Here is a 25,343-nt window from a genome sequence, read left to right as displayed (position 1 = left end):
AAGAGTCTCATGGACTTTCCTGCCTGGGTTGGCTTCAACCTGTGATCCTCAGATCTCAGCCTCCTGAGAAACTAGGACTGAAGTCATGAGCCACCAGTACCCAGTAAGGTATTTTTTTTAACATTTTTTATTGTAAAATTACTGTAGAGAGGGGCTAGAGTTACATGAGTAAGGTAATGAGTACATTTCCTATTGAGCACTGTTACCTTCTCCTTTGTTTTTCCCCTACCGCCCCTCCCCTAAGTTGTAAAGTTAATTTTCAAAATAGCATCTTGTACAGCATTTTGTTATTTCCCTTCCCCTCCCAACTTAGAAAAATGTATATACAAGATGCAGGACACTGACATCGAATACAGTGAAAACGGGTTATACCGTGGGGGGAAAACATACAAGAGAAACAAAAAAAAATCACATAGTACATTTTAAATACAAGAAACTATTTTTTATAGCTTTAAATATGTTTGTATTAGATATGTTTGTATTTAAAGCTAAGTGTTTTTACAAGAGTCAAAAAGTTCAAAAGTTGATAAAAAGAAGTTACAATATGTTAAGTTTATCATTATAGAAAGAAACATGTTTTTACCACTTTAGTGTAGCCTGTGAACACTATAAAGTTTACAGTGGTGAACAAATAGTACTTCAGATCCTCACATTCCCTCACTACTCACTGATTCGCCCAGAGCAAGTCCTCCAAGGTGCATTTATGGTAAATGCCCTACACTGGTGACCATTTTATATTTTCCTTCCCTTTCTGTGTTTAGATATGATTAGATACATAGTTACCACTGTGTTTAATTGCCTTTGCTGCTCAGTATAGTAACATGTTGTGCAGGTTTGTAGCCTAAGACTAGCAGACTCTACCATGCAGACTAGGTAAATAATAGACTAAGATACTTACATTTGCATGAAGTATACTTTATATTATCCACACAGAAGTCATTTACAGGAATATATCCTTATCTCTTTCTCGTAATGCAATACATGGCTATGTGTAATAAAGCTGGTGTGAGCAAAATAGCATGGTCTTGATGTAGAAAAAGTCACATCAACTAACAGACACAGTCAAGAACTCAGGAAAACACTTGTGCATTTGTAATGAAGCGATTCTCAACCATGATGACAAGAGCACACAGTGGAGGAAGAAGAGCCTTTTTGGTAAATGGTGTTGGTAAAACTAGCTATCCAAATACAGATGAATAATATTAGATCATTTCCTCATATCATAGCCTGTGTAAAAATCAACTAAAATGATCTAAAGACTTATGAACTATAAAAAAAAACCTATAAAAATCAAAGGAAAATCTTACAACATTGGTCTCAGCAAAGATGTTTTAGATATAATCCCGGAGATACATGCAACAAAAACAAAATAGGCAAATGGGCCTGATATCCAACTAAAAGGCTTCTATGTACACAATTAGTGAATTGAAGAGACAATACACATAGCAAGAGAAAATATTTCAAACCATGCATCTAATAAGGGATTAGCGTAAAAAATAAGTAAGGAAATAAATATCTCAATAACAAATATCTCTTTTGTGTGTGTGCTGGCACAGAGCCTTGAACTCAGGACCTGGCACTGTTCCTTAACATTTTCACTCAAGGCTGGCACTCTACCACTTGAGCCACAGCCCAACTTCCTAAAAAATATCTCAACAACAAAACATAATTACCCTGACTTAAAAATGGACAAAGGAGATGTACAAATATTTCTCAAATGGAGACATACAAATTGCTGCAAAGTATATGAACAGTACTCTGGGATATCATCTCATAAGATAAATGTTTCAAGGATGTATAGCAAGTTTGTGGGTATGTAAATTAACATAGCTGCTACGGAAAATAATCTGAAGATTCTTGAACTAGCTAAAAATACAACTCCCATATGAGTTAGCAAACCCACATCTACGTCTGGGTATATATCCAAAAGAACTGAAATGAGTATATGTGAGAGTTATCTACATTCCTATGTTCAGTATAATCTTCATTCACAACATACATGATATAGAATTGCCCTAAATGTCTAACAGCACATGAATGGATGAGGAAAATATAGTATACACCATAGAATTCTATTTACCTATGAAAAGAAGGAATTTTGTCTATTGCCACAGTGTGCATGAACACTGGAGGACATTATGCTAAGTGAAATAAGCTAAGCAGAGAAGTACAAATACCACATGATCCCACTTATATATGCAATCAGAAAAAATCAAACTCATGGAAGTGGAGAGTAGAATGGTAGTCAGGAAAGGCAGAGGTGGGATAGTGGAGAGCGAATGATGAGTAGTTGGTGAAGAGTTCAATATTTTAGAAAAAATAAGATTTAAATCAACTGTACAGTAGGATGACTATGATCAATAAGAATGTATCATAAGTGAAATATAGTTAAGTCAGTAATTTTCTTTATTTTAATACATATTTTTATTGTCAAGATACTGTACAGAGGGCTTACAGTTATGAGTGAGGTACTGAGTACATTTCCTATCGAGCATTATTACCCTTCCTTTGTTTTCCCCACCATCCCATCCCCTACCATAGCAAGAAAGAAAAAAACCACTTGTGTCCATGTCTTGGGGTTCATTTCACTTAACATCATCTTTTATGGTCATATGTACATAGCTTTAAGTCAGTAATTTTCTAATGTCAGACCATAGGAATTTTTGAGAGAATGGATATATTACTAGCTTGATTCAGTCATTCCACATTGTATACATTTATGAAAACACCACATTGCACCTCATAAGTTTATAAAGATATGGTTACTCAATTAAAATAATATTAATTGAAGTGAATTCAATTCCATAAAATAATGAATAAATTATAGGATACAAACTGCAACATTCCAATTACATTTACTGATAAATTGGATTACATACTTCTAACTTACCTAGAGGGTAAACCTCTAGGGATATTAGCCACATGAAAGAAATTCTAGCTAGATGAATTGATAGATCATTAGCTTGGTTGTGGCAATCATTTTATGATAGATATGTATAGCATATCATCACATTGTACATCATAAACCTATGAAAGTTTTGCTAATTATACATGGATAAAGCTGGAGGAATTAAAATGTAATATAAAACTTTTATTGCATAAATATGTTAAACTTGGTTTTAAATATGCAAAGTATAGCCTTAGAGCAACAATAGCTAAGGGTAAATTGAACCTGCCAAATATAGCATACATACACACTTACCAAAACCTACAACTCCACACTTCACCCATTCTTCACATTTCACCTGATTTAATTTCAGCACCTTTGTCTAAAGCACTTCCTGGGAAAATGTTTGTTTAAACTCATCTATTTTCTGTTCTGTGTCTACTAAGTTTGTTAACTATGAATCAGATAGTTTCTAGCAAAGAAATTTATAAAATAAAAAGCCTGCTTAGCAATAGTAGAGTATGTGTGTGTTAACATATGTATTTTTTTCCTCATTTGCCAGGATAGTATTTTTTTTTAATTGTGAAAATACCTTACAGAGGGTTTACAATTACATGAGCAAGGTACTGAGTACATTTCTTATCAAGCATTGTTGCCTCCTTTGTTTCCCCTTACCATACCCCCAGCTCCCCCATCCCCTGTCTCCCCCCACACCCAGCGCCAAAGTTGTAAAGTTCGTTTTTCAACATAGCATCTTGTACATCTCATTATGGCAATGGGTCCACCTGTATCCCTATTTAAACAATTTGTTTTTTCCCTTCCCCTCCACCAATTACACCAACATCAAATAAGTGAAAACAGGAGTTATCCTGGGGGGGGGGGCAGGACATACAAAGCAACTAAGAAATCATTTTATAAATATGTTAGAAACAATAGCAAGAAAGAAAAAACATTGGAGTCGTTGTCTTGGGGTTCATTTCGACTAACATCAACTTATCTGACCGTTTTTGCTTGTCTCAGACATATACTAGATATTGCAAATAAGGGAAACCATGGACCTATGTTTCTTTGGGCTTGGCTTCCTTCACTTGATATAATTTTTTCCAAGTCTTTCCATTTCCTAACAAATGAGGCAATATCATTCTTTCTGATGGAGGCATAGAATTCCATTGTGTATATATATCTCATTTTTTTGATCCATTCATTTACTGAGGGCCATCTGGATTGGTTTCATATCTTAGTTATGGTAAATAATGCTGCAATGAAAATAGTTGTGCTGGTAGCTTTAGTATGGTCTTCTTTGTGATCATTCAGTAAATGCCCAAAAGTGGGATTGCTGGATCATAGGGGAGCTCTATGTGGAGTCTTTGGAGGAACCTCCATACTACTTTCCAAAGTAGTTGAACAAGTTTACACTCCTACCAACAATGCAGTAGGGTCACATATGTATTTTTAAATGATACTAAGAAGGCATAGACTAGAAAAAGATCAGTGTAAAGGCCATATTATTTTTTTTTCTTGAGCTATTACTGCTTTTAACAGGCTGGAGTTTTTTTTTTTAAGTTTTCCTGTGATTTTATTTATCTTGCTGTCCTATTATTATCTTTAAGTAGTTGTACAAAGAAGTTGCCATTTGACAAGCAGTTTATTTTTTTTGAAACATACATTTTATTTTTTTTTTAATTTTTTATTGTGAACATACTGTACAGAGGGGTTACAATTACATGGGCAAGATAATGAGTACATTTCTTATCAAGCATTGCAGCCTCCTCCTTTGTTTACCCTTCACATCCCTTCCCAGCCTCCCTCCACCCCTCACTCAATCCTCCCCCCCCACAACCAAAGTTGTAAAGTTCGTTTTCGACAGGACAACTTGTACTTCTCATTGTTGCAACGGGTCCACCTGTATCCTTATTTAAACCACTTGTTTTTCCCCTTCCCCTCCACAAATTATACCGACATCAAATATAGTGAAAGCAGGGGTTATACTGCGGGGGAGGGACATACAAAGCAACAAAGAAATCATCTTATAATTGCATTAGAAACAAATGCACAAAAGGAAAAAAAAACATTTAAATACATATCTAAGGGTTCATTTTCCTAACATCACATTATCTGACCTTTTCTGCATGACTCATTCATATACTAGATATTGCAAATAAGGGAAACCATGGGACCTATGTTTCCTTGGGCTTGGCTTACTTCACTTAATATAATTTTTTCCAAGCCTTTCCATTTCCTAACAAATGGGGCAATGTCGTTCTTTCTGATGGAGGCATAGAATTCCATTGTGTATATATACCACATTTTCTTGATCCATTCATATACTGAGGGGCAAGTGGGTTGGTTCCATATCTTAGCTATGGTAAATAATGCTGCAATAAACATAGTTGTGCTGGTAGCTTTAGTGTGGTCTCTTGTTTGTAAACATTTGGGTAAATGCCCAAAAGTGGGATTGCTGGGTCATATGGGAGCTCTATGTGAAGTCTTTTGAGGAACCTCCATACTGCTTTCCAAAGTGGTTGAACAAGTTTACACACTCACCAACAATGCAGTAGTGTTCCCTTCTGTCCATATCCCCTCCAGCATCTGTTGTTATTAGAGTTCTTGATTTTTGCCATTCTAACTGGGGTGAGGTGGTATCTCAATGTTGTTTTGATTTGCATTTCTTTTATGGCTAGGGAGGTTGAGCATTTCTTCATGTGTCTATTGGCCATCCTTCTTTCTTCTTCAGAGAAGTTTCTCTAGTTTCTCTTTAAATCTTTAGCCCACTTATTTTTTGGGCAGTTGTTTCTTTGAGGATTTGTTGTTGGGGGATTTAATTTTTTGAGTCCCAAGTATATTTTAGATATGAGACCCCTGTCCATTGTATGGCTAGTGAAGATCTTCTCCCTATGCGTAGGCTTTCTATTGATCTTGCTAGCTATGTCCTTTACCATGTAGAAGCTCTGCAACTTCATGCAATCCCATTTGTCCAACCTTTCTTTGATTTGTTGTGTTTCTGGGTCTCTATTAAGAAAATTTTGGCCTGCGCCAAGGAGACCTAGGGTTTCTCCTATTCCATCCTGTAATGTTTTCAGAGTGTCTGCTTTGACTTCAAGGTCTTTGATCCATTTGGAGTTGATTCTGGTGCAGGGTGATATATAAGGATCTAGCTTTAGTTTTCTACATGTAGTTAACCAATTTTGCCAGCACCATTTACTGAAGAGGCTGTCTTTCTTCCATTCTTTTTTTTTTTTTTTTAGCTTTCTTATTGAAGAATAGGTGGCTATAGGTCTGTGGGTTCATTTCTGGGTTTTCAATTCTATTCCATTGGTCCTGAGGTCTGTTCTTATGCCTGTACCAGGCTGTTTTGATTACTATGGCTTTATAGTAGAGTTTGAAATTTGGTATTGATATTCCTCCAGCAGTGTTCTTTCTGTTGAGGAGCGTTTTTGCTATTTGGGGTCTTTTATTGTTCCATATGAATTTTTGGATTGCCTCTTCTATTTCCTTGAAGAATGAGGTTGGAATTTTGAAAGGTATCGCATTGAATTTGTAGATAGCCTTGGGAAGTATTGCCATTTTCACGATGTTAATCTTTCCAATCCAGGAGCATGGGAGTTTTTGCCATTTTCTAAGTTCTGTTTTGATTTCCTTTTTCATGTTTTTAAAGTTTTCATCATAGAGGTCCTTCGCTTCTTTGGTTAAGTTAATTCCTAGGTGTTCTATTTTTTTGGGGGGGGCTATTACAAATGGAGTTGCTTTCCTAATTTCAGCCACACTTTTCTCATTGTTGGCATACAGAAAAGACATTGATTTTGGGGAGTTAATTTTATACCCTGCTACTTTGCCAAAGTTTTGAATCAGCTTTGACAAGCAGTTTGTAAGCATGCTATTTTCCCAACTGTCTTTAAATTCTTGAACATATTTTCAGGAACTGATGTATGGCATATAACTTGTTGAGTTATAGTTGTTATTCTGAGATATGGGAGCAGAGTAAAAGTCTAATGAGTAGGAGAAATAAAACTAGCCAATCAGAATGGGCCTTCAGCAAAAAGTAGCTGACAGCATTTCCCAGTTCCTGCCGCTCAGCACAGTGTTTTTTTGCACAGTCAATTTCACCACTTCATGATGTCCTTCCTCCACCCAAGAGCCCAGCCTCCTACTCAGTTTCAATATATTTGCACACCACCTCCCTTGTAGAGATTTCCCTCATTTCACAACTGTGTGTGAACTGGCCTTCCCTCACATTTCCCCAAGGCCTTTCTCATTCTCCACTCTGAACACTCAGTTTTTTCTGGAATTATAACAACAGTTGTACATGTGTGTGTTCTGGCTCCTAAAACTGCACAATTTTTCCACACAAGGAGTTGTGTCATAAACATATTCATGTCTCTGATACTGTCCCAGTGCTTAGTGAAAATGAAATAAATTTTTGCAAATACTCAGGTGTCTTTTAATAGGTTGAAATTCATTCAAAGGGAAGGTTTTGTCAGGACACTTTGATATCTTAAGAGCACTATCTCTATCAATAATGGTTGATCCATTTGGAGTTGATTCTGGTGCAGGGTAATATATAAGGATCTAGCTTTAGTTTTCTATAGGTGATTAAACAATTTTGCCTGCACCATTTCCTGAAGAGGCTGTCTTTCTTCCAATCTATTTTTTAGCTCCCTCTGTACAGTATTTTTTATAATAAATAACATTTTAAAGAAAGTAATGGTTGAATACTGCAAGCTGCTTGACCTTCCAAGTTTAAGAGCTCTTGGAGATAAGATCTGGGGAAGCATGTTATGTTGTTATAGAGGTTCTAAAGCTTCAGGAGTAAGACTAAAAAGGAAGGCACAAAGAAGATGCTTCCCTTTTTCTGTAAGATTTATGAGTCAGATAGCAAGACAGAATGGATGGTTTGAGGGTAAGAATTAAAATTGATCTTGAGAAGGAAAAGGGAAAAATAGACAAGTGAAAAGAAGAAGGAAGGGTGAGAGGAGAATGCAATCATAATATTAAATACATAAAATTAAGACAATCGAGGGGAAGATTGAGTAGGTAGTGAAGAATAGAATGATGAAAGAGGTAACATCATCCAAGATACATTGCATTCACAAATTGATTTGTTTAATGATAACTCTTTGTAGAACTGTTTATAGATAATACAAATATGATTAGGAAAATATGGAAATTAAAAACATATACTAAAATAATCTTCAAGCTAAAACTGATTTACTATTTGTAGGTATTTCATGTATGTTTGTCAATACCTGGCAGTATAGTAATCATAATATGCTGAAATACACAGAAATGTTTCATGTTTATAAATTTCACATCATGATCTCATTTGATTTTCCAGAGAGGACATTACTATGGATTATATCCATATCCAACCTTCAACTGAAACTGAGATAGAAGAAGACAAAATGACTTTCTGAGTTACATATTTTAAAGATAGGACTAAAATATGAAGTTTTAGGTCATGTTTAGCTCTTTCTACTACCTCTTTTTTTTGGGGGGGGTCGGTTGTGCGGCTTGAACTCTGGGCCTGGGCAGTGTCCCTCAGCACTTCAGCTCAAGGCTAGCACTCTATCATTTGAGCCACAGCACCACTGGTTTTCTGGTGGTTTATTGGAGATAAGAGTCTCATGTACTTTCCTGGCTTTAAACTGCAATCCTCTGATCTCAGTCTCCTGAGTAGCTAGGATTATAGGCATGAGCCACCTGCTACATTATTTATTATAAGTGCAATTATACAGTTTCATAAGTGTTTCATAGGTTAACTTTAACATCTTTACAGTTAAGAGCTTTTTATTTCTGTGTTTGTATGTGTTTGTCTGTACTGGTACTAGAGCTTGAACTCAGGGCCTTATACACTCAGTTTGTCTTTTTTGCTTGTGGTTGGTGCTCTACCACTTGTCATGACTTGAGTTTCAGTGTTTTGCTTGTTAATTGGAGATGAGTCTCTCAGATTTTTTTGCCCAGCCTGGCTTCAAACCAAGATCCTCATATCTCAGCCTCCTGAGTAGGTAGGATTACAGTTGTGAGTCTCTGATGACCACATTTCTTTTACAAAATAATTTAATTGGTTTCTTTATTTCATACATGCCTATGATGCTCATTCACTTTACCTTCTCTTCTCTCCTTCTTATTGGTTTCTTTAGTCACTCCATTTTGCATTCTTGTCACTCATTTATTTCTATATCTAGATTCGGTGTATGGTAAGAGAGAACATGCAATATTTGTCTTTCTTTGTCTGGCTTATTTAACTTAACACTCTCGAGTTCTACCCATTTTCCCTGTAAATAACATTTCATTCTTTGAAGCTGGATAATAATAATCCATTGTGTGTATGCATGTGTGTATCACATTTTCTTTATCCATTATAGTTGATACAAACCTGTTCAAGGCCCATAGTTTGACTACTGTAAGTAGTGTTGATGTGCAGGTATCTTTCTTATACATAGACTTACATTCCTTTGGATATACGTCTAGGTATTAGGTATACATATACATCTAGGATAATCTTACCAGACAAGCAGAAAAGGTCAAAAGCTATGTACATATGATCATATAAGATGATGCTAAGTGAAATGAACCCCAAGATATGGACACAAGAGGTATTTTCTTTGTTGCTGTTGGTTTTAATGTACTATGTGATTTTGTGTGTGTGTGTCTTTTGTATGTTCTTCCCCCATTGTATAACCATCTTGTATATACATTTTTCTAATTTGGGGCATGGAAGGGAAATAATAAAATGCTGAAATAAGGATACAGGTTGACCCATTGTAACAACAAGATATACAAGATATTATGTTGAAAACGAACTTTACAACTTTGGGGGAAGAGGGAAGAGTTGGAGGGGTGGGGAGAATAGGGATGGTAGGGGAAAAACAAAGGAGGAAATAACAATGCTTGATAGCTTGATAGGCAATGTACTATTTACCTTACTCATGTAACTGTAAAATGTACATATCTTTACAATAAAAGTATATAAAAAAGAGAAAAGGAAAGACAAAGGAAAAAGGAAGAGAGAGAAAATAGAGTAAATTGGATTGCATCAAAATTGAAAAAAAATTGTGTATTAAGAGACACTTTCAAGAAAAATTTAAAAACACATAAATGCAGAAGATGCTTGCAAATTAAGTATCTGGTAAAGGTTTAAAATGTAAAATAAGTAAAGGACTCCTAACAACTCAAGAAAAAAGAGATAAAGAATCAAACTATAAAGACTTGGATAAATATTTCTTCAAAGGACTAATTTAGCAGTGATACTCATTAGACACTATGCTGGAAATGAACTATACAACTTGGCATGGAGAGGTCAGGAGGGGAAAACTGGGAGGAAAATGAGGGAGGGGGTGATACCGTTCAAAATGAAATGCACTCAATAACTGACTTATATAACATTATCTTTACAATAAAAATTTGGAAAAGAAAAGAGAAAAAATGAACTATATACCTTGTGGAAGAGGGAGATTGGAAAGGAAAATACTGGGAGAAAATGAGGAATGAGGAAAGAGGTGACACTGTTCAAAAGAAATGTACTCATTACCTGATTTATGTAACTGTAATCCCGCTGCACATCACCTTTAAATAAAAATAGATAAATAAGTAAACAAATAAAAGAAAATAAGGAGTTGCTCCTGTGTAGAGTTGGTCATGGACCTGTATGTGTGTGTGTGTGTGTGTGTGTGTGTGTGTGTGTGTGTGTGCGCGCGCGCACGCATGTGCGCAAGCGCCTTGTGATAAGTAATATATTACAAATATAGCTAGAAAGAAATATTAGAACACCAAATCTATTAAGCTTCAAACTCAATTCACGTTCTTGTTTGCTTCTAGACTCACTTTTAAATCAGTATTGATTCAAATTTTTATTTATTCCAAGCAGATATGTGATTATCCAATAATTCATGCCTGTTCTATAGCACTAATTCACTGCTTTGTCACCACAGAAAAAAAAAAGAGTCATTTTTGCAAAGATTAATTTCCCATGTCTTCTACCAGCACTGATGTAGTCAGTCTATGAAGAACTGGAGTGCTTTATGTATGTTGTCTTTTTGCTGTTCCATGAAGGTAGAGTTCTTCTTTTAGGTATTACTTCTTAGGTTATGAATGAGTTGTTCATCATTTGTAGCCATAGAAGACAAACTATTTCAAATGATTTTAAAACCATCCTTGTGATTAGACAATAATCTTTATTAAATCAGGAGATTTGACACGTAATAAAAGATTATTCACCATACCCTATGTTAAGGAAGTTACTCAGACTGGAGAGGAACAATCTTCATGAGGTTATGATACTACTGAATTGTTCTGTTTGAAATCAGGGCTGAAGAAGTCCCATTTGCATTTCTATTCATCTTACCATGTTTAATGTGGGGCCATGCTTTTGCCTGAGAGAAGTTTCTGGAATGAGCATAATTTTCTGCTTGAAATATTGTGGTTATTAGGTGATGAATTAATTGTTTTTCACCCCCACCAGATGGATTCTGTAGTGTTCTCGAATTGTCTTCCTCCTTCCCCCTTCACTTCTGTAGCCTTAGTTGGCATCTATCATTGTCAATGGTATGGGGTATGGACGGGTGCTTGGAATATGCCAGCAATCCTCTTGTTGCCTCTTTGTTGTGCAGGTATGTAAACTCCCAGACCACTGGGGGTGGGAAGGTGGCTCAATGGTAGAATGCTTGCTTTGCATGCATGAGGCCCTGGGTTCAATTCCTCAGCACCACATACGCAGAAAAAATCCGGAAGTGGCGCTGTGGCTCAAGTGGTAGAGCACTAGCCTTGAGCTGAAGAGCTGAGGGACAGCGCCCAGGCCCAGAGTTCAGGCCCCACAACCAACCGATAAAAAGAAAGAAAGAAAACAAACAAACAACAAAAAAAAACCCCACTCAGACAACTGTGTTACCGTTTCAGATTGCCAGGGACTTTTAAGTCTAACCTCAATTCCTTGTATTATGTGCTCCCTGTCTAAAAGCTGCTGTGTTTCCTTCTCTCAGTGAAGTTGTAACATTGACCACATGCTTTAGTCCAGCTTTCCCATAAGCAAGCTTAAAATTCCTTTCCCCCCAAAGGGGGAAAAACACCCAGAAATATTCTAGAATTATTGGTGTTACTTCTAGTCAAATTGTCACCTCAGTCAACATTGGAATGCATTGATTCTGCAGTGATATACTTTTATTATTAGGGTAGCTTACATAGATTTTATGACTCTCATGTTAGATGGTCTTTTCTGAGGACAGACATTGTGCCATACTTATTTTCTCCCTCTACAATCTTTTTTTTTTTTTTTTTTTTTTCTGGATCTGAGGCTTGAGCTAGGGTTCTTGGCACTCTTCCTGAGCTTCTGTGCTCAAGGCAGTGAGCAAGCCACTCTACCACTTGAACCACAGTTCTACTTCCAGCTTTTGGGTGATTAATTGGAAATAAGAGTCTCATGGACTTTTGTGTCCAATATGGCTTTTAACTGTGACCATCCAGTCTTACCCTCTTGATTATCTAGGATTATAGGTCTGACCATCTCCCAGTCTCTACTATCACTTTATAGAGATATAAATGGAAATTTAGACCAGAAAAAATCATTTTTTTCAATATCTTATAATGTGTAAATGGTAGAGATGACATTTGGTACCAGGCAATTTACTGCTCAGTTTGTATTTACCAGTTTTTGCTACTTCTTCCTGTACTTACTTTGTGAGCTCTGACTAGTTTCTTTTTTCACTTTTTATAATACTGGGGTCTTGAACGCAAAGTCTTAGACTTGCTAGGCAAGTCTAAGTCTCCAGTACTTTTTGCTTAGTTATTTTTAGTCTCATACTTTCAGTTTTCCTACATACATTTCCTAAGTGACTGTGATATAGATGTGTGCTGCCATGTCTAGCTTGTTTTTCTTTTGATAGGGTGCTAATGGTTTTGATGTTGTTATTCTGATTGTTTTGGCCTGGTCCGGAATGGCCTTAAACTATGTTTTTCCCATTTATCCTCTGAAGTAACTGGAGTACAGGTATAAGCCACCACACTTAGCCCTCTAAACTGATCTTGAAGTTAAAAATTGGTTACTCAATTGGTGCTAATGATGAGGGAAAAGAATGTTCACATTAGTGTAACACTAAGAGCCTGTTAACTAGTTTCAGGACAGAAACCCAGTTTCTAGGAGAAATGGCTATATGTACTACTTCCCATTGCTACTATAATGAATTACCTCAAAATAATATGAATTATTATCTTATAATTCTAGCACTCAGAAGGCCCACAATAGTTTTTAGTGATCTAAAACCAAGGCATTGGCAAGGAGCCTTCTATCTGGAGCATTCTTTCTTTGCCCCATTTCCCAACTTCTAGAAGTTTCTGTACTCGCTTGTGATTTCAATCTTCAAAGCCAGCAATGGCCAGTTGAGTTTCTCAACATGGTATTACTTTAACTTTGTTTGTTTGTCCCATTTAATCCTTTGATTCTTTTGTTTCCATCTTCTCATTTTAGGACCTTAGTGATTCCTGTCTCATGTACTTTAGTTAAATAACATCACCAGCTTTCCCTTTTGTGCATCAAATGACATATTTCCAGGATCTGTGGGATAGGATATGGACCTTTTGGGGGGACCATTGTTCTCATTAGTACATCATATAATGTGATGCTGTATATTAAGCTCAACAATGCAAATAATAGATATGTGTCTCAGAGGACACAAATAGGTGCTCTGGGATGGGGTTATGAGATGATATATCTCAGCTCTAATTTCTAGCTTAAGTGGGCTCTTCCTGCTGGCACAGCAACAAGTAGGTCAGCCCTCATTCCTTTGAAGGTGAATGGAGAATTTTGTGAGGGAATTAGAGGGAAGAGTAGGTAAGACATTTGATTTGAGAGGACAAACACTGATAAAATAGAATTGCCAGAAGTTAACACTCTATGTTAGCTGTAAAAAGTAAGATTTGTGACATGTGCTAGATCACAAAAAGGGCCATCTGTGTTGGGCTGAGAGAACACATCATCCAAGAAATGGTGCCTTATGTGGTTCCTTCTCCTTTGTTGAGACTTGGAGGAAAAGGAAACCCTTTCTTAGATTAAATGGTAAGCCCTCTTCTATAGACATAGCACAATAAAAAATACTTAAAAAATAAAGCAAAGATTTAATTATTTGTAATTCTTAATTGGTTAGATTAAATGGTAAGCCCTCTTCTATAGACATAGCACAATAAAAATACTTAAAAAATAAAGCAAAGATTTAATTATTTGTAATTCTTAATTGGTTATTTTTGGCTATTGATGCCAATTTTTCTTTTCTTTTCTATTTTTTGTCGTTCGTGGGACTTGAACTCTGGGCTTGGGGGCTGTCTCTGTGCTCTTCAGCTCAAGGCAAGTGCACTATCGCTTGAGCCACAGTTCCACTTCCAGTTCTCTAGTGGTTTGTTGGAGATAAGAGTCTCACGGACTTTCCTGCCCAGGCTGACTATGAACCGTGATCATCAGATGTCAGCCTCCTGAGTAGCTAGGATTACAGGCGTGAGCCACCAGTGCCCAGCTATTAATGCCAATTTTAATTTCATGTAACTCTACTTTGCCCTTCTTGCTGGAAGGTTTCTTGCCTTGATGGTTCACCGTGGGTAGATTTTAAGTTCTCAGACCTTTCATCATCTCACTGGAGTCAACCCTCTGAACTCTGAATCATATTAGCTTGTCTCTAAAGGAAAATATTTCTGAAGGAATAAAGTGAATGTTTTTGGATTCCTTATTTTTTATGCGTATCAGTGGTAGGTAGCTATATTGTCATTTTCTTTGAGAAGCATATTGCTTTGAAAGAATTCAGTCTTTCAAAGCATCACTGACTATTTTACCATGCCCATTTACTTTCAATTGAATCATGTGAAACCTGCTTCCCAGAACTGAATTAATGACCTGGACTATTTTCCTTAATCTTCACGAATTATTTCTAGAAAGGAAATTGTATTTGCAAGGGTGCATTGCAAAACTGGTAACTACAATAACAAATGTGTAGCTGCCAGTAATAAATGCTTTTCAGAGATAAAACTAAGAAGCTTATAAAATATCACCTAATTTTAGTTTTTTTCATTTTCTTTAAGTGAGAAATATGAATTGTATTCAGCTAGCCAAGCCATATAACAGAGAAGCACCGTAGTTCTTAGCTGGCCTCTCAGTCTCTTTATTCCAGAGATGCAATTATAGCACTGAGGGGCCTCTGTGAAAGCATTACCCTGTATTGATTTGCAGGAAATAAAAATTTGCATCACAATGCATATTCTGCTGGCACATGGGGCAGGGTGAAGTCATCACTTTCCAGCAGTCATTACTCCTTGGAGTCAGCTAAATCTTATCATTTGACTGTGGTTTTACCATATTTTCAACTAAAATATAAGGTAATCAGAATTTCCAATAAGAAAGTATCAGCTTTTCGGGCAAGTTTAACAGTGGCATTTCTTTCACAATGTTATCTCCTTTTTCACTTAGTGAGGTACATATCACAACACTGAAAGCTAGCCTAAATTCTTTTAAACTAGTCTGTCCATTTTAATGTAAAAAAGCAGGTAATTGTGGGATCAATATAAATTGTTAATCCTTTCAGTCTGCCTTCACTCAGCATTTGTCTGTGGAATGACTTTAAGATAATCAGTGAAAAACTCACAGGTAAGTGGTCCAAATGGGTTTGGGGTTAGACTGTGTAGTGTCCAGTACCACGTTGTCCTCTTTTTAGGTTAATGGACCAGAGCAAACTAGCTTTCTCTTTTGTGCTTTTGCTTCCCCATGTGTAAAATGGTATAATAGAATATTTCAGAGAACTACTAGATGCATTAAATAATTAATAATAATAAATATAAAAGGGTTATTGCATGGTGCATTCTAAGGGGTCAATTTCACATTTCATTCTACCTGGAACTGGGCAGGATGGTACACTCATGTGTCAAGCATTTACAGGAGACCTTGCTATTATTCATTTAATAATTATTTTTATGTGGAATTCATTATTATTTCTCTTTCTTGACATTCATTTCTTGACCTTCTTGAACATTATTTTTATGTCTCTTCCAATAACTTTTTTATTTTGCTTTTAATCCCTAAGTGTAGTATTTCCCAAACCTCATATATATCATGATGATCTGTCTTTCTCTTCATTTATTCCATTAGCTTTTGTCTTTTGTAAGAGCTAAGATTAAGGGCTATGAACAAACAGATAGAAATCATGACCACTAGAGTATAATCAAGTAGCCTCACAATCTCTAAAACTTTCTGTGCATCAGAATTATTTGCTGAGACATTTAAAAAAATACAAGTTCCCAGGTCTACCCCAAATCTATAGAATTAGAGCACTTGGAGTAGGTAGGGTATACAAAAATTATATCCCAAAATAGTTTTGAAATATAATAGTTAACTCAGCCAGAATTTAGGACTACAATCTAGGATGAGGAATAATGTAAAATCAAAATCAGAGTGGAAGAGCCATATCAAACAGCATGGGGCCAGAAAACAGGTAGAAAGTGAGGCTGAAATGGTGTTTGTCAGAAGCTTTGCAAGCCTGTCCATTCATGACCTCTCTGTGCCCCATGGGTGGCCTCTGCAATGTCTCTACCACAGTTCTTACTCCAGAATGTTGGAATTACATCTCAAGTTTACACTGCTTATACAAATGTAGAGATGTATAGTCTGAAATTTTCATCCTTACATACCTGTCATCAGCTTATGGCAATAAATGTTAACATAATAAATGTTATTCATCAAAAAATTAAATCCTCCAACAACAAATCCTCAAAGAAACAACTGCCCAATAAATATGTGGGCTAAAGACTTACAGAGAAACTTCTCTGAAGAGGAAAGAAGGATGGCCAATAGACACATGAAGAAATGCTCAACCTCCCTAGCCATAAAAGACATGCAAATCAAAACAACATTGAGATACCACCTCACCCCAGTTAGAATGGCTATAATCAAGAACTGTAATAACAACAGATGCTAGAGGGGATGTGGACAGAAGGGAACACTACTGCATTGTTGGTGAGAGTGTAAACTTGTTCAACCACTTTGGAAAGCCGTATGGAGGTTCCTCAAAAGACTCCACATAAAGCTCCCCTATGACCCAGCAATCCCACTTTTGGGCATTTACCCAAATGATCACAAACAAGACCATACTAAAGCTACCAGCACAACTATGTTTATGCAGCATTATTTACCATAGCTAAGATATGGAACCAACCCAGATGCCCCTCAGTAGATGAATGAATCAAGAAAATGTGATATATACACACAATGGAATTCTATGCCTCCATCAGAAAGAATGACATTGCCCCATTTGTTAGGAAATGGAAAGACTTGGAAAAAATTATATTAAGTAAAGTAAGCCAAGCCCAAAGAAACATAGGTCCCATGGTTTCCCTTATTTGCAATAACTAGCATATGTCTGAGACAAGCAGAAAAGGTCAGATAAGTTGATGTTAGGTGAAGTGAACCCTAAGATAAGGTCTCAAATATTTTTTCTTTCTTGCTATTGTTTCTAACGTATTTATAAGATGATTTCTTAGTTGCTTTGTATGTCCCTCCCCCACGATATAACCCCTGTTTTCACAGTATTTGATGTTGGTATAATTTGTGGAGGGGAAAGAAAAAAAAACAAATTGTTTAAATAGGGATACAGGTGGACCCATTGCAATAATGAGATGTACAAGACGTTTTGTGGAAAAACGAACTTTACAACTTTGGCACGTGGGGAAGGGAGGAGATAGGAAAGGATGGGAAGAGGAACAAAGGAGGAGGCGGCAATGCTTGATAAGAAATGTACTCATTATCTTGCTCATGTAATTGTAACCCCTCTGTACAGTATTTTTACAATTAAAAAAAAGAAAAAAAAGACTGAAACTAAAAAAATAAAAATAAAAATAAAAATAAACGTTGTTCAAATAAATTGTTGAAATGTAAGTCAAGTAAAAAGAGTGTATCTAGGTGCTGGTGGCTCATGCCTGCAATCTTAGCTTCTTGGAAGGCTAAGATCTGAAGAAAAGTCTGTGAGACTCTTATCTTTAATGAACTAGCAAAAAGCCAGAGGTGGAGCTGTGGCTCAACTAGTAGAGCACTAGCGTTGAACACAAAAGCTTAGGAATCGTACCTATGCCATTAGTTCAAGCCCTATAACTGGCATGTGCTCATGCATGCCTATACAGACACAGACACAGACACAGACACCCACACCCACACACAGACACACAGACATACAGACACACAGACACACAGACACACACAGACACAGACAGACAGACAGACAGACAGACAGACAGACAGACAGACAGACACACACACACACACACACACACACACACCAAGAAGCAGATACTTGAAAGAGGTTGGTTGGCAGCAAAGGGAAAAGAGTATACAAAGGAAGAGGAGAAGAGGGGAAGAATGCAGTCAAGAAGTTAGTGTGTAATCTATGAACTTAAGAGTGAGGGAAGGGGTGTGTAGCAGAAGGAAAGATGAAAATGTTGATAGGGGTCACTGATCAAGACACGTATTAATAAACTGCTTTGTTAAGCAGCAAGTCCTTTGTATAGCTATGTAAATATAATAAAAAAGAAAAGAGTGAATTAGTAGTAGAATATTTAGTTGTATGTTACCAATTTGAACTAGTTAAAAACAAAAGGAGTGCTTGTGATATATACAGCTTAGTGGTAGAGCACTTCCTTAGCATGCATGAGGCCATGCACTCAATTTCTAGCACTGAAATCTGGGTGAGTATGCCAGAAAACAACAACAACAACAACACACAAAGCAAAAGAAATTCAGTATAATGTTTGTAATGGCAGGACCAGATGAAGACTGTACAGGTCACCAACATTTCCATTTCTGCTTCGATTAGTACATTTCTGTTGGTAATTTCTCTCTGAAATTTCTAAAATTTTTGAATCTTTCTTCATCTTCATCTCTTCAGGGTTCTTGGAGTTCCCATCTTCTAATGACTATAACTCAGTACCTACTTTTACTCTGAACTCCTGGGATAGAAAATTTGGCTCAGTTTGGGTCCAGTGTCCAAACCAGATCCAGTGATCTAAAGCCAGAACAGACATAGGAGAGAAGCTCAGCTGCTCAAGAATCACCTTTTTGGAATGGGGACACATGAATTAGTCCCATATAAAAGAAGACAGCCACTCCTAAAACTATCTGTTACAGTGAGGCGGTTAGAGACATGGTCTGAATAAGAGGAGCTGAAAATATGTCAGAGAAATTGTCACTGAAGTACACAAGCATTTCTTTTTTTAAAAAAACAAGGAAGTATTTTACACATTTTCCTCTGTAGTTGACATTGCATAGTACAACCATGAGATCAGTTTTGTTTTGTTTTGTTTTGTTTTGTTTTTTTTACAACAGGACAGCAGTATGGAGCTCCTAGGTAGATCATTGATCAACTGTCTAACTGTGGACATATTTGTTGGCCTCTATGTGCTCTCTCATCTCAAAAGTGAAACAAATAATTTCCAACTACTTGTATTATAAAATTATTCTGACCAAACAAATAATACACACAAATAGTTTCTTATAATATATAGCATTTGATGCCGAAACCACGTAAAATAGTATTGTTATTGTCATAATAACATCACTCTATTATGACACCTCCAGAAGATTGGAGTCACTTGAATGAGCTATCTTTGACTTGTCTCACCTACCTCACAAGTTTTATTATCTATCAAATTCTACTAACCTTTTTGATGTAGTAATAAGACTAATAATAGAGATCGGTGGAAGCTTACTAAATACCAGACACCAAACACTTTTACTGTTCATTAATTTAATTGCCATGACAACTTTATAGGATAGATTCTATTATTCACATATACAAGTATGGAAATAAAAATGTCAATAGTCAAAAGTCTATGTCTGTCTAGTGTCTGTCTAGTGTCACCTGCAATTAAGCAATATTGAGTAGGCACTCTATTTCTCTTGTTGAATCTTAAATCTTACTATTGCCATCGTTCACATTACTCTACACTTGTTTTTGCAGTAGGTTTTTTTTAGTCTCTTTGGCTTTGTTCATTGTAGAACAATATGTATATTCCTCTTCCTCTTGTTCCATTTCCTTCTTTTCAACTTCTCCTTTTGCTCCTCCTCCTCCTCCTCCTCCTCCTCCTCCTCCTCCTCCTCCTCCTCCTCCTCCTCCTCCTCCTCCTCCTCCTCCTCCTCTTCCTCCTCTTCCTCCTCCTCCTCCTCCTCCTCCTCCACCTCCTCCTCCTCCTCTTCCTCCTCTTTTTCTTCTTCCTCTTCATTTTCCTCCTTTTCTCCTTCTTTTTCAACTCCTTCTTGTACTGATGCTAGGGCTTGAACTCAGGTCCTTTCTCTCTCACTTGGCGTTTTTTTTTTGTTTTTTTTTTTTTTTTTTTTAATCATGGCTAGCACTCTACCTTTGAACCACACTTCCAGGCTGTCATTTTGATAGTTAGTTGGATATGGAGTCTCAAGGACTTTTCTGACTAGAATGATTTTTGAACAACCATCTTCCAGGTAGCTAGAATTAAAGACATGAGCCACCAGTAGCCAGCTTAGATTGCTCTTTCTAAATCTTGCTTCTACTGTTCTTCTACTTGGTTCAAAATCCTCCTGTGGATCCCTGTGGCCTATACTATACAAAATGAATTCCATCCTGCTTTTTTTCTTTATCTTTATGTAATGTGGTACTTCACTATATATTCAGTCTTATTTTGTCTTCCTCCTTCCCCATTATCCATCATTCCAATTAGTCTGATCTTTTCACCACTGCTACAACATGCTATTTATTCCCACATCTGTGTATTTTATTCAACCCAACTCTTTATATGTAAAATTTACCTATCCATCTACAAATACTGAAGCTCTGAGTCCTTCCTTACTGTTTTCCATTGAATGGGACCTGAATTTCCCTAGGACTCTTATAGCATATGTTTTGTACCCTTTACTGTTTTCATGTTCTTCTTTGTAATATAATTGATGTTAAAGGCAGAAGTTATTCAAAGCACGTAAAAGGTAATAAATAAGTATTTATGAACTGTAACAATTCTAGTCTCACTTAACAAGAATATCGGTCCTTTCTCTTTTGTTCCAGTCTTCCACAAAAATGTCATTTCTGGAATGGAGCTCTCTGGACTTATCCTAGTCCTTGATGAAACTTACATTTTCAGAACTCTTATAATAAATACACTTAAGATTGTTACCACATCTTGGTTTATCCCTGCTAGTATAAGGCTGGGTATCTTAGATAATAGAATTTGCTTTTCACAGCGTTAGAGGCTTATGAGTTTAAGATCAAGGCACTGGCAGCCTTTGCACTTGGGAGGGGGTTAATCTGTGCTTCCATAATGTGTCTTCCTCACTTGACTGAAGGTACCAAAATGAGGAATCCTGCCTTGTAGCATGGCAGAACATAAGACTTTCCAATGACTAGAGAACTCTCCGAAACGTTATTTCAGAAGGCATTACTCCTAATTCATGGGAGTGAAACACATCTGGCTCAGTCACTCCTCAATAGACTATCTCTTACAACTACTACACCATGGATTGCCAACATAAAGTTTGGAAGAAGACAAGCATGCAAACCATACCAATGCATAATTTAATATTTTATTAATAGTTACATGTGGAATATTATTTGTTCAAACATTGCTATGCATTGCCTGGCATATATTCTCAAAAAATATTTTGTGAATGAATCATTATCTTAGCTTGCTTTTTTTATTTTAAGGTCCCTGAAATAGGGACCATGCCTTATGCATCTCTTTAGTGCTCTCAGAATATCAGTGTTTTATGAATATTCACTAACTGATCAGTGTTTAGATTTCCATTGCAAATCTATCTTCCTTTATTGCTGCCTGTCTTTAACATGATTTCAGTAAAGAGGCCCTTGAGTTTCCTGGCTTCATTCCCCTTTGTACAGGCAGGGTCCAGTTGCTTATACATGCAGGTATTTTTCCAATCTATTTCCTGTCTTTAGTTCAGGACCAGAGTTTCTTACAAGGACAAATTCCTGAAAGAAGAGGTAAAAGTGCTTGCAGGGGCAGATTGAGGAGTAGTGAATTACAAAGGTAGACCTTCGACCAAGAATGATTTTATAGATCTGGTTACTGCTACTTATTCCATAATACAGACATATCAGGGAGAAAAATAAACCTCTTCTGATGCATCTGTCATTATTAAAAAGGAAGGTAATATATCACAATTATAATGCAACAATAAGTGACTAGGGTGTCTTCCCAAATGGTACAAAGTATGCTGGTAGATCTTTTAAAATGCCAATAAATGTCACATTTATATAAGATAATAGTAGTTTTATATAACTTACCACCAAAATGATAAGGGCCAATCAGAACTGTTATTTGACTGGGAGGAAAGGAAAAGTTGGGATAAGTAAGCAATCCTGGGTAATGGCAGATGTAGCAGATCAGAAGGGATTCTTGTTTTCCTCCCCTGGATGTATTTCCCAATGATGCTTCTTTGTACAGTAGGAGGAGAAAAACTCAGTTCTCTGTTATAGTTCTCCACTGAGTTCTTCCAGTCTTGCTTCTAGGTAAAGAAAATGAAAGATATTAACAGCTGTAACCTAGGTACATACAATGTTTCTCTAGACCAAAGAAAGAATTTGACATTGCACCAAGCAATGGTGAGCTTTCTTTATAGTTTATGTGTATTTATTTGCTGTTCTACTGGCTTATATGTTTAAAAAGATCTTTGTTTTAAATGCAGGTGAACCAAGGACATATGATCCAGATTTCCAAGGGCCTACTGCCAACAGGTAAAAAATCTTTTATAGTGAATACATTTTTAAAAAGCAACACAATACCTTAGAAATGATGCAGTGCCATTCTTTCTTGGGAAAAATCATATTAAATGACATAAGCCAGTCCCAAAGAAACATAGGTCCCATGGTTTCTCTTATTTGCAATAATTAGTATATGTCTCGGATAATCTTAGCAGGTGATCAGAATAGCTCAATAGCTAAGTACATATGACCATATAAGATGATGCTAAGTGAAATGAACTCCTAGACATGGACACAAAAGGTTTTTCTTTTTGTTGTTGTGGTGGTTAATGTATTGTGTGATTTTTTGTTTCTTTTGTATGTTCTTTCCCCTGTGGTATATCCCCTGTTGACACTGTTTGAATTTGATACCCTGGTATTGTATATATGTTTATTTGAATTAGGAAAGGGAATGGGAACAACAGAATGGTGGGACAGAGGACAAGGGGGGAACCAATGTAACAGCGATATACACAAGACAACATGTTACAAATGATCTGTACAACTCAGGAGTAGCAGAGTGAGGGAGGGAAAGTAGGAGAAAAATGAGGGAAGGGGTAACAAGAAATGTTTGACAAGAAATGTACTTATTGCCTTATGTAACTGTAACCCCTCTGTATATCACCTTGCTATTTTCTAGTCAACAGAGAATTGCTTCTATTTTCAGGGAGAATAGACTTATTTCTGTCTAAATGACAGCTTACTTACAGCTGTATAAATCTTTCTGTGAATCATGAATATCTTCTGTTCAGCCAATAAACTGCCTTAAGTTATTAGAATGAGAATTTTTATTTCTGAAGTCTCAAATGCTTTATGAGATTTAACCACTTTGTGGAGAAGCAAGCATGTTCAGTAGTTGTTTCATGCACCTGTTTGCTATGTGACTCATCAATGAAAATGCAGAGTTGCTATGCCAACTTCTTCCAAGGTAGGTATTTGTGCCACTCAGCTTCCAGAAGCAGAGTGGCTTCTTAGAGACCATCATTCTCCAATGTATCGAGTGCACTCTAGGACAATTTAAATGCTCTAGGGAATATCTATTTATCTCTCAGCTGGTGCTTCCCCTCCTCCAATGTGGTGTATTGTTTCAAAATTAGCCAACAATTTGCAGTCCTCTTATTCATTTTACCCTCTATTCTCAGGCTTTTTGATAATCAGAAAGATGGTTGTGGGGCAGAACAGCTAAATATGTAGAGAAGATGATGCTGTTGATAGCTCTGTTTTTTTCTTAGCTTTGGCTTTGATTTTTGGCAGTTGCATGTCATAATAAACTCTGATGTGAAATAATGATCAGCATGCTCATTTGCACTTGCCAGTCATCGGTATGCGTGAGAGCCTTTACTGTTATGTCCTTGTAATAGCTCAGCTTTAAACACATAGATATTTGGCTTATGCTAATTCTGCGCAATATACAGCCACTTGTTTCAGTTATTCATTCCAAAGTATACCTACTACAAAGTTCCCTTCTTCAGAATGGGTCTGAAACATCTATCCTTCTCTCCTTGGTAACACCATGACTACCTGTTGTCCAGTGTACAAACAGCCTCCTTCAATGTAGTGGTTACTGTAATGGCATTCATTTTACAATAACTAATTTGTGCAGTTTAAACGTAATTTATTGTCCTCAAGGGATGGCTTAGAATATAACTGAGATTCCACAGTAATAATAATCATAGTAAATGAACTGCCACATTTAGACAGAAGAATGCAGATTACAGGCATGATTCCCATAGTCTTAGAGAAGATAGCAGTTAGGCTTGACTCATTTTATGCAGAAAATATTGTGTACTCTCTCTGGCTTCAGTTGTCAAATGCTACATGACATTTTAGTCATGGATTGCACATATGACAGTGGACCATGGGAGTTTATGTAATGTAGCTGAAAGATTCCTATACCTTGTCATGATGTAGCTGTTTCAACATCCTTTTCCAATGCGTTACTCAGTTGTTCGTGATGCTGGTATGAACAAATATGCTGAGATATGGTTACATGCAAGGTACTCACCATTGTGTTACAGTGACCATTAGCGTTCAATATAGTAACATGCTGTATAAATTTATAGCCTGTATGGTTATGTATGTATGTATGTATGTATGTATGTATGTATGTATGTATGTATGTATGTATGTATGTATCTATCTATCTATCTATCTATCTATCTATCTATCTATCTATCTAATATCGTACTTACACCGCTTACCCCACATGTATAGTAAATTATACCTTTCAGGATCATGTAGCTACAGTCTGATCATTGCACATTGTTAAAATAGCCCAATGGATATTTCTCAGAAAATCCCCTTGATTAAGCTGTACACGAATGAATTAAGAATTTCAAGATAAAACCAAGAGGTTCAAGTCTAAACAACTGTGATAGTATTAGAATGCAGTTTATTTTCACCTGGTGCATTTTAAGATGCCCCAGGCATCATGAAGACCTTCAAAGATAAAATACTGAACATAGCTTCCATTCTCCACCCTTCATCCAAGAACTGAAGAGAGTCTTGTAAAATCACAGGGGCATGACTACTGGAAGACTCAGTGAGCTCATTTGTAATATTTCAGGCAGCAACACTCTAAACTATCCATACTGGGAAAATGATTGGTGTAAAGAACAAATGGGATGTTTATGTTGCTTAGTGATGGAGTACTTAACATGCAAGAGACCCTGATTTCAAAAGAACAACAAACAAATAAGCAGAGAAACTCCCAGTTTCTTGCA

At 36.5% G+C, this 25,343-nt stretch overlaps 1 protein-coding gene across 5 annotated transcripts in view; it reads left to right on the top strand.

Moving 5' to 3' along the window:
• Window positions 1-25,343, top strand: part of Slc44a5 (solute carrier family 44 member 5) — a 349,067-nt gene that overhangs the window by 194,704 nt on the left and 129,020 nt on the right. For all 5 annotated transcript variants that reach the window (XM_070007306.1, XM_070007302.1, XM_070007303.1 and 2 more), the window contains one exon: window positions 22,566-22,614. In XM_070007306.1, the coding sequence (XP_069863407.1) occupies window positions 22,566-22,614 (49 nt within the window). The remainder of the gene's footprint in view (window positions 1-22,565; window positions 22,615-25,343) is intronic.

The sequence above is a fragment of the Dipodomys merriami genome, unplaced genomic scaffold, assembly GCF_024711535.1.
Source record: "Dipodomys merriami isolate MVZ:Mamm:240054 unplaced genomic scaffold, mDipMer1.0.p SCAF_7, whole genome shotgun sequence".
NCBI classification, from domain to species: domain Eukaryota; kingdom Metazoa; phylum Chordata; class Mammalia; order Rodentia; family Heteromyidae; genus Dipodomys; species Dipodomys merriami.
Note: the sequence above shows the minus strand (reverse complement) of the source record. Positions and strands in the feature narration are given on the sequence as shown.